Source organism: Bactrocera tryoni, chromosome 3, assembly GCF_016617805.1.
Source record: "Bactrocera tryoni isolate S06 chromosome 3, CSIRO_BtryS06_freeze2, whole genome shotgun sequence".
Taxonomy (NCBI): Eukaryota; Metazoa; Arthropoda; class Insecta; order Diptera; family Tephritidae; genus Bactrocera; species Bactrocera tryoni.
In genome coordinates this window covers 11,666,232-11,683,516 of record NC_052501.1, presented here as the reverse complement: position 1 = coordinate 11,683,516, position 17,285 = coordinate 11,666,232, and the positions used below count along the sequence as shown (strand labels likewise).

General features: G+C 35.5%; 2 protein-coding genes across 4 annotated transcripts; one reads left to right on the top strand and one right to left on the bottom strand.

Moving 5' to 3' along the window:
• Positions 1-788: 788 nt before the first annotated feature.
• Positions 789-1,306, bottom strand: LOC120772389. The gene is made up of 2 exons (XM_040100978.1): positions 1,093-1,306; positions 789-1,017 (listed from the first exon to the last, which is right to left on the bottom strand). The coding sequence occupies exons 1-2, from the start codon at positions 1,264-1,266 to the stop codon at positions 832-834; spliced, it is 360 nt and encodes a 119-aa protein (XP_039956912.1). The 5' UTR covers positions 1,267-1,306; the 3' UTR covers positions 789-831.
• A 4,900-nt stretch (positions 1,307-6,206) lies between these two features.
• LOC120772723 (troponin C) lies at positions 6,207-13,437 on the top strand. 3 transcript variants are annotated; one of them, XM_040101485.1, is made up of 7 exons: positions 6,298-6,386; positions 6,464-6,563; positions 6,704-6,791; positions 11,995-12,028; positions 12,103-12,501; positions 12,568-12,588; positions 13,238-13,437. In XM_040101485.1, the coding sequence occupies exons 3-7, from the start codon at positions 6,789-6,791 to the stop codon at positions 13,240-13,242; spliced, it is 462 nt and encodes a 153-aa protein (XP_039957419.1). In that variant the 5' UTR covers positions 6,298-6,386; positions 6,464-6,563; positions 6,704-6,788; the 3' UTR covers positions 13,243-13,437. The 3 variants fall into 3 exon arrangements, with proteins under 3 accessions (XP_039957418.1, XP_039957419.1, XP_039957417.1); XM_040101484.1 differs by lacking the exons at positions 6,298-6,386; positions 6,464-6,563 and adding an exon at positions 6,207-6,291; XM_040101483.1 differs by lacking the exon at positions 6,464-6,563.
• Positions 13,438-17,285: the final 3,848 nt, after the last annotated feature.

Sequence of the window (17,285 nt, the reverse complement as noted above, 5' to 3'; positions counted from 1 at the left end):
TGGTATTTCTGTGGAAATGAAGGCTGCGTTTAAAGTGGCAATGAACAGTATTTAAATAACAAAGAGTGTAACTATTTACAATGAGGTCTTTTAAATTGTTTTCTACTTCTCAGTACATCCATTCTTCTTTCCTTATTTTTGACTACAGCTTCAATAGAACAGGAGAGGGATTTAGCTTTAGTCTGTTGAAATCTATAAATATTTGTCTGATACAAATTGGTAGTCGAATTATCCCCTTACAGCTATGATCACCATCACCAAGTACCAGTTGACAATAATGAAAGGTACTGTCAAAATATCACTAAATTATTCCCTACCTACCATACACAAGCAGTTGATTTTGTGAGAAAAATCTGAAAAAATAACTTCAAGTTGCAGAAATATTGAATGATTGGTCGACAGATTCAGCGTCTTCAAAACATTTACGAAAAAAACTCATAAAATAATTCAAGTAATGAGTGTTTTGGTAAACTCATTATAAATCGGCCTCATTTTGTAGAACCATACGAAAAGAGGAACAATTCATTAGTTTTTATCCAGTACGAGTTTAAAAGGAGGCAACGACCTATAACCCACACATGTCTTGTTATCAAATTTGACACGGACTGCTGATGACGCTACATTCATCAAAACGGGACGTAAGCTTATAAACATAACGTCAAAACTGTTCAATACTCAAGGAAGTAACCTTCCAAAAATGAGGTTTTTTTCAGTCTGCGTCATCTTTGATCAGGTGATATTTGTAGAGTTTCTAAACGCTGTAGTACTCAAGAAGAAAAAGAATCAAATAAAAATGTTCAGAAATCAACTTTTATTATTTATATTTGTTTATTATAGTACGTATTTACCATAAACAACGACGGTGACATTTAAACCATAACTACGTTGAGTTACCATTTGCACAATACCAAAAGTCCAACTAGGTCCACCAGAAATCAAGGTATTGGTTGGACCTGTGGTATTTTTAAATTCATCGTCCAGACGAATAGAGCTAATTACACGGCTATTACTTTGGTACTACAAGTACAAGAAGAAAATTAAAATCCCATCAATTAGAACAAAAGTAAATGGTATTAATTTCACTCAACCCACCGAATCTGGTATGCTGAAGAAAAATGTCTGCACAACATTCGGTACACCGGGGTGAACTATATTTTTCTGGTATATAACGGCGTCCGTGCTGTTTGCCGTACCCCAAACAGAACTCGCCGAATATGCGACACCGATAACGGCAAAGAGTACAAAAACCGACGGTATAATTCTCATTTTCGAATTTTAATTAATTAATGCACTACCCATTGATGGCTAAACGATACTATTTGCTTTGAAGAAAGTTTCTTTGGTTTTATACATTCTGAGCGTGCTGAGATATGAAATAATATATTTTATCAACTTTCTGAGAACTACATATACACATACATATATTTGTGTATATGTATATATATATTACATATCAATAATTGTTGCTTATGACTCAAACAAAATAGTAACAAAAGATTTTGCACATTTTCTTATCACTTCTTAAAACGTGGGGAGATAGTGCTAATATTATAAAGTACACTCGCGTTTTTTAGTAGCGTTCTTATCTAATCCGAAACGGAAGAAATTATTTTCGACTATAGTATATTTTAATATTCGGCTTACAGATTGCCAGAGTATGGCACAGTAATCGAAATTTGTAAAACTAATAAAATTCATTAACGGTAGGTATACTTAAGCATTTGGACATCTTTTAGGGCAATTTAAAAACTCTAAAGCCCGATAATTATTTGTTAAATATGAATCAATAATGGTTTCGTCGCTCGTAAATTTCTGCCTTAAATAAAGTTATCAAAAGAAAGTTTGTAGTTGGCTTAAACTCATTGGTCCCTACTCTAGGGAGCAAGAGGCTTCTAGATAGAAAAGGTTAGGTGTAGGTGGCAAGAACAATGGGACAATAGTCCTAACGGCCGAGTGACCTACGAGTACATTTCGGGACGCTGAGTTCCTTGAGGATAACCCAGACTTCAGATTTTGTCTGAGTCTGGGTTTTCTGCTTCCAAGGCATGGGCCTCTGAATGCATTTTTGCATCAGAGGCACCTATCGGATAGGTCGGGTTGTTTTTCTGGGGCGGGGGTAGAAGATTGGGCGCATTTAATTTCTGAATGCCTGATAAACTCGGACATTAGGGATCTGGGTGGTATGGAGATTAGCTGGACGATTAGATGTTAGTAGTGTGATCTCCACTAGTCGGAATACCGAACAGTTAGGGTCGTTGGCGCGTGAATTGTTTAAGCGGCGAAGGCGGTTTGCTGAGAATTAGGGTTAGATTCGGTATGAGTGGTGCGTGTTTGTGATGCGTTTAAGGGGTCCAAACCCTGGCCACCAGTCCAGAGCCGTCTGGAAGCTCAACTGGTCGTAGCTTCGGCTACGAGATCTGACTGAAGACTTAATTCTGGTACCACGGGGAGCAGGAGGCCTTGGAGTTTACTCCAACCTGCTCATGCGGACTGGACCCTCGGGAAGTATCGTGGTGGCTGGTTAAAACCCTAATGCGGGAAGAGCTGACTTTGTCAGTTGAATGTGGAGTTGCCTTGCAACCGGGTGCCGGACCCAAAGCACGGCAGAAGTTAGTGTGTCCATTCCACACTACCAATTGGTACTAAACATGCCTAGCATCAGGGCGCAGATTAATGCATTGATTTTATCCGCTGTGCTTTTGAGCGCCGTGGGGTAAGGCTGTCGACAACAGGTACCCACTTTAAACACACCGGACGTTGGTCCCTACATGTTGTGAGAGCCTTTCACAGATTATTGCTTAATAATGTACTCAAAATTTTAGACGATTAAATAACATAAACAGCGAAGTATAAACGCAAAAATTTCTATATTCGAATTCTTCGGGCAATCAACACGGAGGATAAACAATCAACAGCCTTCTTTCTAGTAAGACTCAACGTTGAAAATCGTTTGTTATTTGTCTTTTATTCGGTGCATTATTGTACTGAAAAAACAAGTGTTGTCGGCTCATAATTCCGCATCTTTTCACGAATAACTTCGCGCAAAAGGCGCATAGCGTTCACATAGTATTCCTTGGTAACAGTTTAGCCGGTCGCAAGGAATTCGGATATTTGGCATTTCGTTAATCGAAGAAAACTGTCAACGGACTGATCGTCTGTTTCCGGGTCGAAAGCAGAGACCCAAGACTCATCGCCAGTAATAATAAATTTCATAACATGCTCGTAGTCGGAAAGCATTGTTTCACAGACGTTACCGTTGGTTTTGACTGATTCTTCCAAAAACCCAACGGTGCCAGTAAGATCTTTGACTGTTAATTGTTGATTATTAAGCACCAATTCCTTTATTTTATTGACGTATTGATCATCATTTGATGCTCATGCCCATCCAGCACCTGGTTTTGCTCGCGAAAAACAATTATCTACAAAGGCCTTTTCCAACATCCTGATTATTTCCATTCCTGAAGATTGATTTCGCACACAAAATTTATTGGAACTTCTTTGCTGAATAATGAAGAAGTAGATATTTTCCAAATATTTTTTTTTAAAATAAAATTAAATGATATTTCAAAAATTCTATTTTGCTGAAATGGTAGGACTTTCCTTAATTACTAAACCTGTAACCAATCTTCGTTCGCAGAATCATTGCGAATATTGGAAAAGGCTAACGTTGATTTAGTTTTATCAAAAACACAAGCCTACGTGTGATACAAAGCCTTCAAAGACTGTCGAGAGATCATTGAAGACAAGCCTCGCTCTAGACAACCTTCAACCTTTTCAACTGATGAAAATATTTAAAAAAAAGTGAAGTACAAGTATGTGTTTTTTTAAAATCGTCAGGCAAGTGTTAGAAGGATGGCAAAGGCGCTCACGATCTCTTGCGAGTCCGTTCGAATGATTTTGGGATATTTTGAGTATGAAACGCGTTCTTGCTCGGAATGTCGTGATAAAACTGAATTTTTTTTCAAAAAAAGTGCCGTAAACAAGTTTCTTTGAACATGATTGATCGTGCGAATTCGAAATTCATGAAGAGCATTGAAATTGCAAATGAAACATGGGTTTATGAGTTTGACATGCAAACAAGTCAACAATCATCGGAGTGGAACCCGTTTTCAGTCTATCAAAGAGATAAAATAAAATTCGCTGAAGGAGCTGAAGGTCATACAAAAAAATTCTTATCAAAAGTGTTTCGAGGACTGGAAAAGCTTTGGCATAAGTGTATTACATCTGGTGGTGAATACTTTGAAGGCGAAAAAATAAATATTGATGAATAATTAAATAATTTGCGTTTTATTTGCAATTTTCGCAATGTATAATCTATGGGTGAACGGATGTTTATTGAATAGGCACCAACTTGATTTATCCTAAAACAGCCCCAAAAAAGGAAAGTTTCCCAACAATATATAACAAATAAAATTAATTCACCTTCAAAATTCATAAAAACATTCCGCATCAGTGAGTTTTTATCGGACAAATACAACTTGAAAGAATTCAATGAGGGAAATGCTAACAAATAAATCTGAAATGGAAAGAAAAAATACATATGAAATGAGCATCGAGTTCGCCATGAAAGAAGACGCATGAACTTATTACGGAAATAACAGATTGGCATATAACAAGTAATCAAAATAAAACTGGGCTAAAAATAGAAATTACACCACCACAGATTGGCAGCTAACAATTAGAGTAATTAAATCTAAATAGGCAAAAAACTGCAGAGTGAGTAATGGCCGAATTAATGAATAAAGAATTTAAGAAGAATCGCCAAATATTTGTTAATTTTTTTTTATGAAAATGTGGTACAAAAAGCAAATGAACGGCACCCTAAAGGCGCCACATGTCTATGGGGGCTGTGACGAGTGTTCGATGGGCGAATCAAATACGCTAATTAATCACAATAATTCGAACAAAACGCTTTTTTTTTAAGCAAATAGCAACAAAATTCTAACACCACTGTAAGTAGAACGTTTACAAAAACAAAAGCAAAAAATAATTTAGTAAAACTAGCGCTAACATTTAAGTGAAGTATCGAAAATTTCACACACCTAAAATTTACTGCTGTCGGCTAACACTTATACATATGTGCGTATGTGTGTTGCAATAGTGAGCGCAACATGCTGCAGCAACATTTACTCTACGTTGAAGCAAACAAACATGCATACATATGTTTGCGTGTGATACCTGCATATGTATTGCCAGCAGATGTCCACTGCGAAAGAGTTATTTGATTAAAATAAATGTAATTTGTCTAAAACAACAACAAAAACGAAAAAAGGTAAACGCGTCAAGTAAAAGCGCCGCAACAAATCAGCAAAATTGTCACCTTTTCTGGCTTGCATGTGCCACACGCTTTGTTGATGCTGCTAATCGTGTTATTGTTGTTGTTATTGCTCAAGAGCACAAGTGCTGATGTGTCGTTGAATTCCCAACGTAATTAATAGAATTTGGAAAAAATGCAAAAAAAAATTCATTTGACTGCCCGACTGTGCTGCACAAAGCGCACACCGACACACCTGTAAACGAAAAAAATAATTGTCACTTTCAATATGTATTCACACATACATACATACATACATGTATGCGCCTTTGCGCATTATATCTAAAAATCTATGTATTTTTTCAAATATGTGTCTGTGTGTTTGTGGTTTTGCTTGTTTTCATGTCACTTCTCTGATCGGTTCCGCCGCCCCGTCGCAATGAGTTCAATTCAAAGCCAATCCAATTCAATTCAATTCGAGTTGATCCAATTCGATGCGATGCGCTCTGGCTGCCAGCAAAGGTCTTTTCGTTGTGGTTGTTGTTTGGTGTTCGCTGCTTGTTGCCGCTATTTTGGCAATACAAATGTGGTTGTTGTTGCTATTGCTGCTGAATTGAATGTTGCCAGCAATTATGTATCCAACCGCATACTTACATATTTGGCCTGTGTTGACAAACTCACACTCACACACACATAACAAGGTATATACAGTACATGTTGCATATACAAGCATAGCAAATTGTTGTAGTTGTAGCTCGCTGCTCATCGCCAACATTGTGTCTACATAAAAGCTCATACGTGCATTCATACGTACTCATGCACACATATATACACACATACATACCTACAAATACACATGCATTCACACATACACACACACACATAAAAATGCATGTCGTACTTATGGCCACTTGGTGCTCCCCATTTGTAGGGCGTGCGTTGTCGTTTTGTTGCCATCGCTGTCGTCGTTTAGTTTGTTTAGTCGGCGACGGCGCGCATTCGCCAATATAAGTGCCTTAATTCGATCTGATCGAAAGGTAAATTTTTAATTGATGCAAATCACAACTCTTGAGTGATTATCGAAATTCGGAAGCGTGAACACATCGATCGTTTGCCGTTCGCAGCGTAACGGGTATTACTATTTATCCATCCATATATTATAATATACTTATGTATATAATATTTTTTTTATCCCTTGCTTGTCACAAGTGGCTAAAATGTGTGGCTTTCCTAGTGAATTCAGCGAATTCGTGCAAAAAAAAAAAATAAAATAAAGCAAGTGTTTTTCGAAGGATTAAGTAATCATTGCGTGCGTAACGTTACTTAATCAGTTTTATTTGTGTAACGACTAGATTATTTAAGGATGTATTCCTATGCGGATGCCTTAACTTAAAAATAACAAGTTCGCAATTAATTGTGTTCAACCGATTTCAACGTTTTTTGTTTCAGTTTACTCTCAAGGATAATCAACTCAACTCCTATATATTTGGATTAATTTATATTTGGCAGAAATTTGTTATAAGAATTACTGAAAATGGTAAGTCAAAAGTACTAATGTAGAATTTACAAGCATACATGTATAATACAGGTATAAATATGTATGTACATACAAGTATATAGAAAACCACATTTTACATATAGTATACCTCCATACTTGACACATTTGGTAAGATAGTTTAAAATTAGTATTATTTACAAATAAAGGCTAAAATTTTTCTAAAATATAATAATACATTGCAGATAGTATAAAAAGGTGTAAAAATGCCACTATCTTGGTTTTTATCAGTTATTTTGTATGACAGCTATATGATCAAAGTTTACAACTTGCTTTGGATAATAATCTATGATAGTTCTCATACAAGACATACATACATATATTTTGATCGATCATAATCCAAGCTAAATTTCGTGAATATATATACATTGTGACAAAAAAGTACCTGGCGCCTTTAAATTACAAGATGTAATAACATTTATGCCAACGATTTTTCCAGTCCTCGAAACACTTTTCATAAGCACTTTTAGGGGTCACCTTTAGCTCCTTCAGCAAATTTTGTTTTATCAACCGAAAACGGGGTCTATGCCGATAATTGTTGACTTGTTTGCATGTCAAACTCATAAACCCATATCTTATTCGCAGTCATAAGCTTTCCATGTCCATTGGGGCCTGTTTACGGTATTAAAATATTCACCAAACTCATTCGAACAGACTCAAGATTTCGAGCTCTCTTGCCGTCTATCTAACGCTTGCCTGACGATTTTCAAGCACCATATCCTTCACTTTTGTATATTTTCATCAATTGAAGAGGTCGAAAGTCTTCAAGAACGAGGCATATCTTCAACGATCTCTCAACCGCCTTTGAAGGCTTTATATCACTCATAGGTTTGTATGTTTGCTAAAACTGAATCACTGTAAGCCTTTTCTAACAATTGCAATCATTCCGTACAAGAAATTTGGTGAGATATACAAAATTTGAGACAAATTATTTGTTCGATAGTTGTATGTAAAAATCCCAACGGACTACTGAGGTGTACCGACTTAAGCAGCTTCTGTTAACAAACTGGTCGGCAGATCGCGCTCATATTTGGCATAGTAATTAAGGACAGTCCTGTTAACTTAGCAAAGTATATTTTTTTGAAATGTAATTTACCCGAGAATTAAAATTTCCGGGTGCTTTTTTGTTCCAATGTATACATATTGATAAATAAAAATGTTTGCATTCAAGAACTATGCAAAGTTTCAGATCAATTTCCAAAAACGGAGAAAATAGTACGGGAATGTACAGACGAAAAGACAGCTGGACGTGGCTAAGGCTAATCAATTTGTTACAGTAATCAATTATACTTATATACACTTAATAGGGTCTCCGAGGCTTCCTTTTGGGAGTTATATTATTATGAAACTCTTAATTATGCTAATAGAACGATTTTCAATCAGCTATTTCTCTTCTACCTTCCTTTACAGAATAGATATCAGATGTTAAAATTCATCTTTGGCTCTTAAGTGAAAAAGTTTATAAATGTTTAACTGAAAACTATAAATGTTTATCAAAGCGTTTTTGTTTACTATCAGAACACTTTTCGCATTTTCTTCTCAGATTTTTAAAGATAAAAAAGTTTGAGATACCTTTTAGAACCAAATAGGCTAATTCAAATGGAAAAGCACGAAGATGGTTTGGATAAAGACCAAGAAACAGTATAGCCGGGATAGCACAAAATCTTAAATCTCTTCAGCCAAATGAGCTTACTTAGGTTAACAGCCAGAGAATATATCAAGTGGAACTTTAAAACTTTATAACTTATGGGCTTAAAACTTTATTGGATTACTTTAGTAAATAAATGCAGAAGAATGTAGTTCAAAATTATTAGTGCTTATTCTGCATTAGAGTTTATATACTCTCGTCGTCAATATTTACGAGTATAATAATAAAGTTTTCGTTTTATATAGAGATATTTATATATCTATGGGTTTAAAGCACCGGCATAGTTATGGGGGTACTCTCATGTGAACGCATACATTTTACCACTTTTTAGGAACATTTTTTTTATGCGACAACAAAATTCAATCCTTTTAATTTTTTAATATATTTTTACTTGTATTTTGAAATGTACAAAAACAAATTTTTTTTGTTTTTTAGATTTTTAATATATTTTTTTTTTTAAATCAAAGTAGTCCCCAACACAAAAAAAGTAGTTCACTGGTCATGGTGATAGCCGCTGTTCATGTTGTCGTTTTTGAAATAAAAAAATCGAATGGATTATTATTCAGTAGTTCTGCGGCTATCGTCCCTACCAAATATAATCAATTTCATTAAAAACATAAAAAAATGTCGAATTTCAAAAAAAGTCACGAAAATCTTGTTTTTTTTCGTTAAAAATCGTTTAAAAAAATTTGAAAATATTGTCGAATATAAACAGTTCTGGTAGAGACGATAACTATAAATGAGTAGAAGAACATATGTAAATTTTAAAGCAATTGGTTCAATACTTTTTTTTTTAGGACCATGACAGTTTCAGAAAATGATGATTGGAGAAAAATGCGTTTAGAAACGTAGCAGCTGCAGACTTGTCATGGCGCCTGGTAGACAGTCGCTTACGACACGTCGGCGACTATGAGCTGTAACTTATCAAATACTATGAATTTCGGTCTGAATTTTTCACAGCATGTTTTCAATAGGTTTTACTGTCAAAATATAAAAAAAAAATCGATTTTTCGAAATGATTACATGAGAATACGCTCTTAACCTTTCCTTCAAATTAAAATTTATATTCAAGATAAAGTAAATATATCTTGCATAATAAAGTTAGCTTGAATCGCTTGAATCTCGGTTGGTGCCCAACTTTGATACTAAACAAAAAGTAACTATGCTTTCAAAAAGAACACAGGATACAAAGTAAAAATCGTCAAGAACAGGGAGGATTTTCTTTCTCTTCTTAGTCAAATATTATATATTTTATATCTAATATTGAAATTTCCGACACTTCTTAGTTTTATTATATTATATACATATGTATATCTTACAATTCGATATAAACAGAATTTCGCTATCACTTTTGACTTAATAACCACTTGAAATATGCCTTATATGTTTTCTGGCAAATCTGTTGCTACAGAGAACGAAAGAGGCAAAAATGGCGTTGCAAAATGCCATTTTTGTACGCAGGTACCTTGTCGTAAATCTTGAACGCCAATTGGGTCATTTTACTCGCCAACAGCCATAAGCGTTTCACATATGAATACTATTCAATAATAAACACATGGATGTGATGTTGTTGTTGGTTGTATTTGCCTTTATGATCAAATGTTTGTATGCATATAGAAATAATAATAAATAAAACACGCGTAATTTAACGAGCTGACAAATTTTGTATGCCACTAATTAACAAATAAACAAAGCGGAATGAATGTAATATACAAGTAATGAAAAATATAGAGGTATTTACGAATGTAATCATCTATATATTTATTTATTTTCTGCTTTTATACACTTCTGTAGAAATTGTTGTAGAAAAAATTTCGAAAAGGTCCAAAATAAATAATTAAAATCTCTGTACTTTGATTTATACTGCAGCCTAAAATCTTAAGCGGCAAAGAGAGTTTGAACTGTTTAAAAGTTGGTTTTACCAGAGGAAAGAGTAAAAGTTTTTTCTTTACTTTTTCAAAAAAATTTAATTACAGTCGAGTTGTGTTTTTTTTTTTTTGCTGAAGGGAGAATGATTCATTCTCTTTCCCATTATTTTCAATAACTCATCGATTTTAATTTGCTTTTTGACGTAAAAAATAGAATAATTCTTAGTTCTTCTTATTCTTCCATTATATTTACTTTAACAGAATATCTTAACGCATTAACAAACCAAAAGCTAACCTGAAATGTAACCTTTCATTGGGTTAGATTCGCAGAAAACCCGTTAAATAAATTTCTGTATTATAATGCCGAGTTGATAGTTCTTAGCGAGCTGCGAGGACCCTTCCGTTTACCTTTTCAAACCTATGTTTAATTCGACATACAATCCAATATATTCCACATTCTATTCTCCTTAAGGGAAGAGGATGGAGACATGTTCACGCAAATGGGGAAAGTTCTCTGAGCGCCATTCCCTTGGAGTGACCAGAAACGATTCTTTTACATATGGTTCAAGCAGTTCACGACTTCCGGTCACTGACCAAGTATTCTTTGGGGAGCCAACGAACATCCGTTTAAAGTCGAGAGTGAGCGAGGAACTTGACATGAGTTGAATCTTTCACCATCAAAATTAACAGATAAAAATCACTTGGTGCCAGATCTGAACAACAAAGTGAATGCATAAGAAAGTCCCAACTAAGCTCCCGGAGCTACTGGCCACTAACTAACGATGTGTGTGACCTAGAGCTTTCCTGATTGAGCACAATTCCTACCCTGTTGGCCATAACTGACCGCTTCTGCATAATTTCTTCCTTCATACACTCCAATTGTTGACAGTACAGGTCCGATTTAAGATAGTGCCCGTAAGGGAGCAGCTAATGATAGATGATCTTGACCCTTCCAATCTCATCAAGCACATGGCAAAATCTTCCAAACCGTCAATTCTGGATTGGCCAACATTTGTGCCGTCTCACCGAGATTCGAGCATGACCATATATGAAAGTAGCCAACCGCTTAAGAAATGAAATGATTTTATTGCGGTTCAGCAGCAATTCATAGAATATCGGACCATAAACTTTTGTTTTGCGTTAAATCGTGTGTTCTTTTTGTACCCAGTCTTATTTAAAGGTTAGTTTCTTTCCTCGTGCAATCGAAATGATGATTAGTCTCGACCATTACCATTATTTGATAGATATTTTCCATAATTGATCTTCTAGACTTGGTTTACATTATCAGGACTATAAAAGGTATTCACATTTTCAGCCGGATAGCTTGCATTTTCGAATTTATTTAAGGAAAACTTTAAAATATGGAGAATATTCTATTCTTTTGTTGAAGCCGTTTTCTAAACACATCTATTTGAAAAATAATATACTTCTTTTTACCAGACCTATGATATAATCAATCTAGGAAATCAAACAAAAATTTCATTTTTAACTTGAAGTAAGACTGGATATAATCAGTCGGAAACATCGGAAATCATTTATTCGCTTTTGATAACAGATTAAGAGTCTCACACAAGTTATTTGTACATTTTTATTAACACTCTAGTATATATACAAATAATTATATTATAGAAATTAATATGTTACCTTTCCTTTTATTACGTTTCTACAGACGGAGGCAGAATACGACAAAGAACAGCTGCGAAGTAAGCCCTTAATAGCCTTAAGATTTATTTTTGTATCTTGTTATAACTTTATACAAAATTCTCTTCAAAAACAGTTATGCGCAATGCTTTCAAGGCATTCGATCATGATGAGCGTGGTTACATCGAATACAATGATGTACAGACCATTCTCGAGATACTCGGCCAAAAGCTGGACGACAAAGCTATAAAAGCGCTAATCAAGGAGGTCGACAAGTCGAACTCGGGTAAACTAGATTTCTCACAATTCTGCAAATTGGCTGCACGCTTTGTGGAGGTCGAAGAGGACACGCCGGCATTGGCCAGCGAGTTGAAGGAAGCGTTCCGCGTTTACGATAAGGAGGGTAAAGGCTATCTGACGGTGCAAGTACTTCGTGACATTCTGCGTGAATTGGATGATAAGCTATCCGCCAGCGATTTGGATATGATTATCGAGGAAATTGATGCGGACGGCTCAGGCACTGTCGATTTCGATGGTGAGAATGCAATTTATTATTTTTACACCCAAATTACCGTTAAACTAATATCTTTTTATATTTTAGAATTCATGCAAGTGATGACAGGTAAAAATTTCTATGATCTGACATTCAAACGGCATTTTGTGTTCGCTTCCGACGCTGTGCCCCGTCACTGTTGGACACCTGCATGCAGAGCACACGATTGTCCCTCGCGTCGCTTGCGCTTACATCGTCGCATTGAGTGGCATTTTGAACGTTTGTTCGAGCAAATGTGTCGCCCGTTGCATGTCTGGCCTAAACCGCTAACCTCGCTTGCAAGCATCTCCACTACATGCCCCGCTATTCCCGCGGCACATTCCTTTATATGTACAACAAGCAAACATACAGTGAATATACAAAACAAAACAAAAAGCACGGACCACAAGGGAAATGCCAAATTTACACAGACAACAAATATTGAGGAAACCGAAATTATGCCACGTAAACACTGTTCGGGTTGTTATCACTCAGTATTTCGTCCACGCTTCCCAAAATGGGTGCCCATCTTTACCTTGTATCGTGAATTAGTACAGAATCCCTTCCGTCGCCGCACACGCCTCATGATAACCCATAACTGAAACGCTTGAGTACTAACTATAACCTCACATTTTTCACTAACTTGTTTATTTACCTCGCCACTGCCGTTTTCACTGCCAAAAATTGTGTTTATTTCATATTTGTTTAATACGTTATTATCACTTTCTCTAATCTATAGGTTAAGCTACGATTCTAGTTATTGAAGTACAAAAAGTCTTAAGTGTCACCGTTGTATTGCAGCAATGAAGTAAATTTTCTTATTCTAATTACTTTGAACAAGCGGAATATTTGTTTTTAAACATCTAATTTATTGTTGGATTTGAGTTAAACTCTTTTTTCCTTAAATTAATATAATAAAAAGTAAATGCTAAAGTGATACATAAAATGTTTTTTTCGAAATATGGATTAGAGGAATTCGGTACTAAGGCAAGGGAAGTCCAGATTTGGTATTGAAAGAGTTCTAGTGAAGAAAGGTTCTAAGTATAGCGCACGAAAATACTACAGCATGGTGGTCTGAAGAGTAAATCTCAACTCGGAATCCACGCTCACTGAAAAAAATTCTTAATAAAACTTGTCTCAGCAGTGCTACACAGCGATTTTAAGACCAATTGTGCTGTTCCATGCGCTAGAATGGAGGACAGGCTTTCGGAAATCTACCAACCGGAAGCCAAGGAAAACAGTTCCGCGAATCTGTGCTGTGTACATAGCGTGAGCTTTATAAGTGCAAGACCTGCCATCTATAGACATCTTCGCTGTAGACTGTGCAGCATTGTTCGTGGATAATGGCGGTTTGGCAAGCACCGACTACATGATTCCACTCTTCAATTGAAAACGAAGGCTCTGAGTAAACATAGAAAGAGATTGTTGGCGTAAAGGTGTGTTAGCTGCTAACAACACATTAAACATTTATACGGATTGATCAAAATGGCAGACGGAGTTTGTTGCAGTGATATATTTTCCAGAGTTAAGTATAAGGCAGTCATTTAAGCAGCTAGATCACTGCATTATATTTCAATTAGAGGTTTTTTCCTATTAGGAAAGCTCGGAGCTAGCCTCTAATGCATCAACAAACAACTACGGGGTTAATATCTAATTGGCTGTTGACTGAACCTTATACAGGTTCTTATCGGCCAAAAGTGTCTCGAGAAGCAAGGCAGCAGCGGAGAGTGTCACCAGAAACAAACGACTAAAATTCTACTTGGTGCCAGATCACAAAGGCCTACGGTGAAATACCTTAAGTTTATATAGAACTTGTAAAACATTTTAATTTACTTTCTGTTTTTAATTTATCTTAAAAGCAAATGGAAATATCTTTCATTAACCAAAGAATAATTGGTGTACTCCTAAATCTGACAGACACATAAGGTTTTTTAGAAAAACGTATACCTATATACTTATAAGGCAGTTGGTGTAGGATTGACCAGATTTTATCTATTATTCCATATACCACATGCTATTAACATGTCACATACTAAAGAACAAATCATCTATGTAGAGTAAAGTCAGCCGGATGTTCGAAAGGGCTGATATTGGTTATGTAGGGGCTATGTCAAGTTTTTGCCACTTTTTTTTGTTTTAGACACAAAGATACACTCTTATGAGTAAATTACGTTTTATAATTTTCGTTACGATAACTCACATATTGGCCGATATATGCGGTACAAAGTCACCCGGAAGTTCGAAATCTCTTTAAATTAGATATATGGGATCTAAGGGAAGTATTGGTCCGATTCAACCCATTTTTGACACACAGACATACCATAGTCAGAGAAGTACTGAATTTCAATTATAATGTATACCTCAGACTTTGACTGATATTTTCGAACAAAAGTCAACTATAGATATAGGTTCGAATTCAAAATTCAATTTTTGGTCATAAGGTGGCACACACTACAAACATTGTTCATGCAAAGATTTAACCCGTTATATTAATTGCTTCTTGATTTATGTACTGGATTGGATCAAGTGAAATTGAGAGTCGTGCTATATGGGAAGTAGACATGGTTATTGTCCCATTTCGCTCATTTTTGCAACGTGACATAGGAATATAAAAATAATGCCACGTACCAAATTTTGTCGAAATTGGTCAGTCGGGTCCCGAGATATGCAATTTTACCTAAAAGTAGGCGGTGCACCTTTCAATTTGATCACAGTAGAATATTATAAGTAATCAGCATGATAAGCTGAGTCGTGATAAAAACTGCGCATTTCTCGGAACCGCCGATAACCGACCACAATAGCCACACCAATCGTTTTTCCTTTTCGCTGTTTGGCGATTCCAACTGCACCAGGTCGTTCTCCAGCCGGGTCCTTCTCGGTTTCTCTGACCACCATTCACTTTGGAGTGGCCAGGAACAGCACACAACTTCCGGTCTTAGACCAATTATAGTATCTTCTGGGTAGTCAAATACATCTATTTGAAAGCGGGTTAAAGTGAGAAGGCGAAATCTTCGCTGCCGAGGGTTGTGCGCTGGCTTTGGGACCCGCCACGTAAAAAAAAAACACCCACAATGAAAAGATCAAAACAGTCTCGGATGACGACCACTGCATACTAGCACATAGTATTAACTGTTACATAAATTGAATAATCAGAAGCAAGTTCTTGTGGAGAATTGTTTGTACTTGTGAAGGATGTTATAGCGTTGATGCAATCGAAGTAAATGTTTTTTCTTATTTTTAATACAACATAATTTTAGTTTTTGGGATTAAAAATTTTAAAATTATTTTTAACTAAGATGTTCGGAATTAATAAGTATGTACATACAATAAAAGGCTTACTTAACAGTTAATTCATTTGTCTTTTTATTGGATTATTTTCAACCGTGCAAGGAATTGAGTCGTGTCAGCCGCTGTGAAAGCTCTGTAACTGGGAGTTTCTATAAAATTGCGGGGAAATCTTCATAAGTAGATCTACTAACTGACAGATGCACTTAAAACCCTTAGAAGATATTGAACGTAAGTTTTCATATATTACATTATGGTTTATTCTTTTCGGAATTATTGTAAATCTTAAACTTATTGCTAAAAATAGATGTTGACTCATTGACATACTGCATTATTTTACACTTTCAAGTATGTATTCATGTATACCATTTTATGTATATATGTACATATGTGAGTGGCTATTCATATGTTTTTTGCTATTAATGTTTGGGTTTCGCATATTTTTGAAAATCCAATTAATTTTCTTAACAAAATGTTGGCAAAAATAGTGCAAAGAATGTCATTGAACAGCGTTCATTAGTCGTTGGATATCGTGATTAGCGTGAAAAATTCACCAATCGACATTGCATTCAATTGTCATGTACCTAGGTAAGTACGTGTGTGTGTATATTTGCAAATGATTTGCTTGTCTGCAAAGCTTTTATGGAGCATAGCAACTCTACTTTATATTGGCAGCAGGACAAAAAATGTGAATGGAACGAACAACAAACACAAGAAAAAAATATGAAAATTAATTTGCAGCCACATTTGCATGCAAATATTTAGATGTATGTGTGTGTGCGAAGTGTGTTTGTGCAGCAAATCACGCGCTGGGTAATTAAAAATCAATTTTAAATATATTGGAGCATATTTTCTTCATATTAATGTATTTTGAAAAGCGACTTTTGACCCGTCGATTTATTTATATGCAAATAAAGGGTGATACAATAGGAGCGGCTGCGTAAAAGGTACTTCACTCGTCCTAAATCGGTTAATAAAATTAAGATAATATTTTTTGTGGCACATATAACATGCAACGCGAACATTTTCCTTTCGAAGCACCCTGTATGAAGCATACAGCGCTAATATAGAGCTGCCTTTTACGTGACTTGCAATTCGCATTCTTTTCATTGAGATATTTGATTTATACAAATATGCTCTTTTGTGTACACACACACCTTCATATACATATGTACATATATGTTTGTATGGTATACTATATATGGCATATTTAACAGTTACTATTTATGTTAATGGCTAGATCTGCATACGCATATAAATTATGCCTGTCATAAGCAATTTAGTTCCTATATGCGTACACATATTGACGTAACTACGGCAACTCTCATTTCTAACTGTCATTAAACCACAATTTAATTGTGCCAATAATCTAACGGCGCTTTTTTGTTTTCTTTTTGCCCAAACAACGTCCTTGAAATGGCTACAAAATGCCGTTATTGCATACAATTTTCATTACTCACAGCGTTTTGGCGTGTTTGTGCAAATAACGGTGTTTCTGCTAT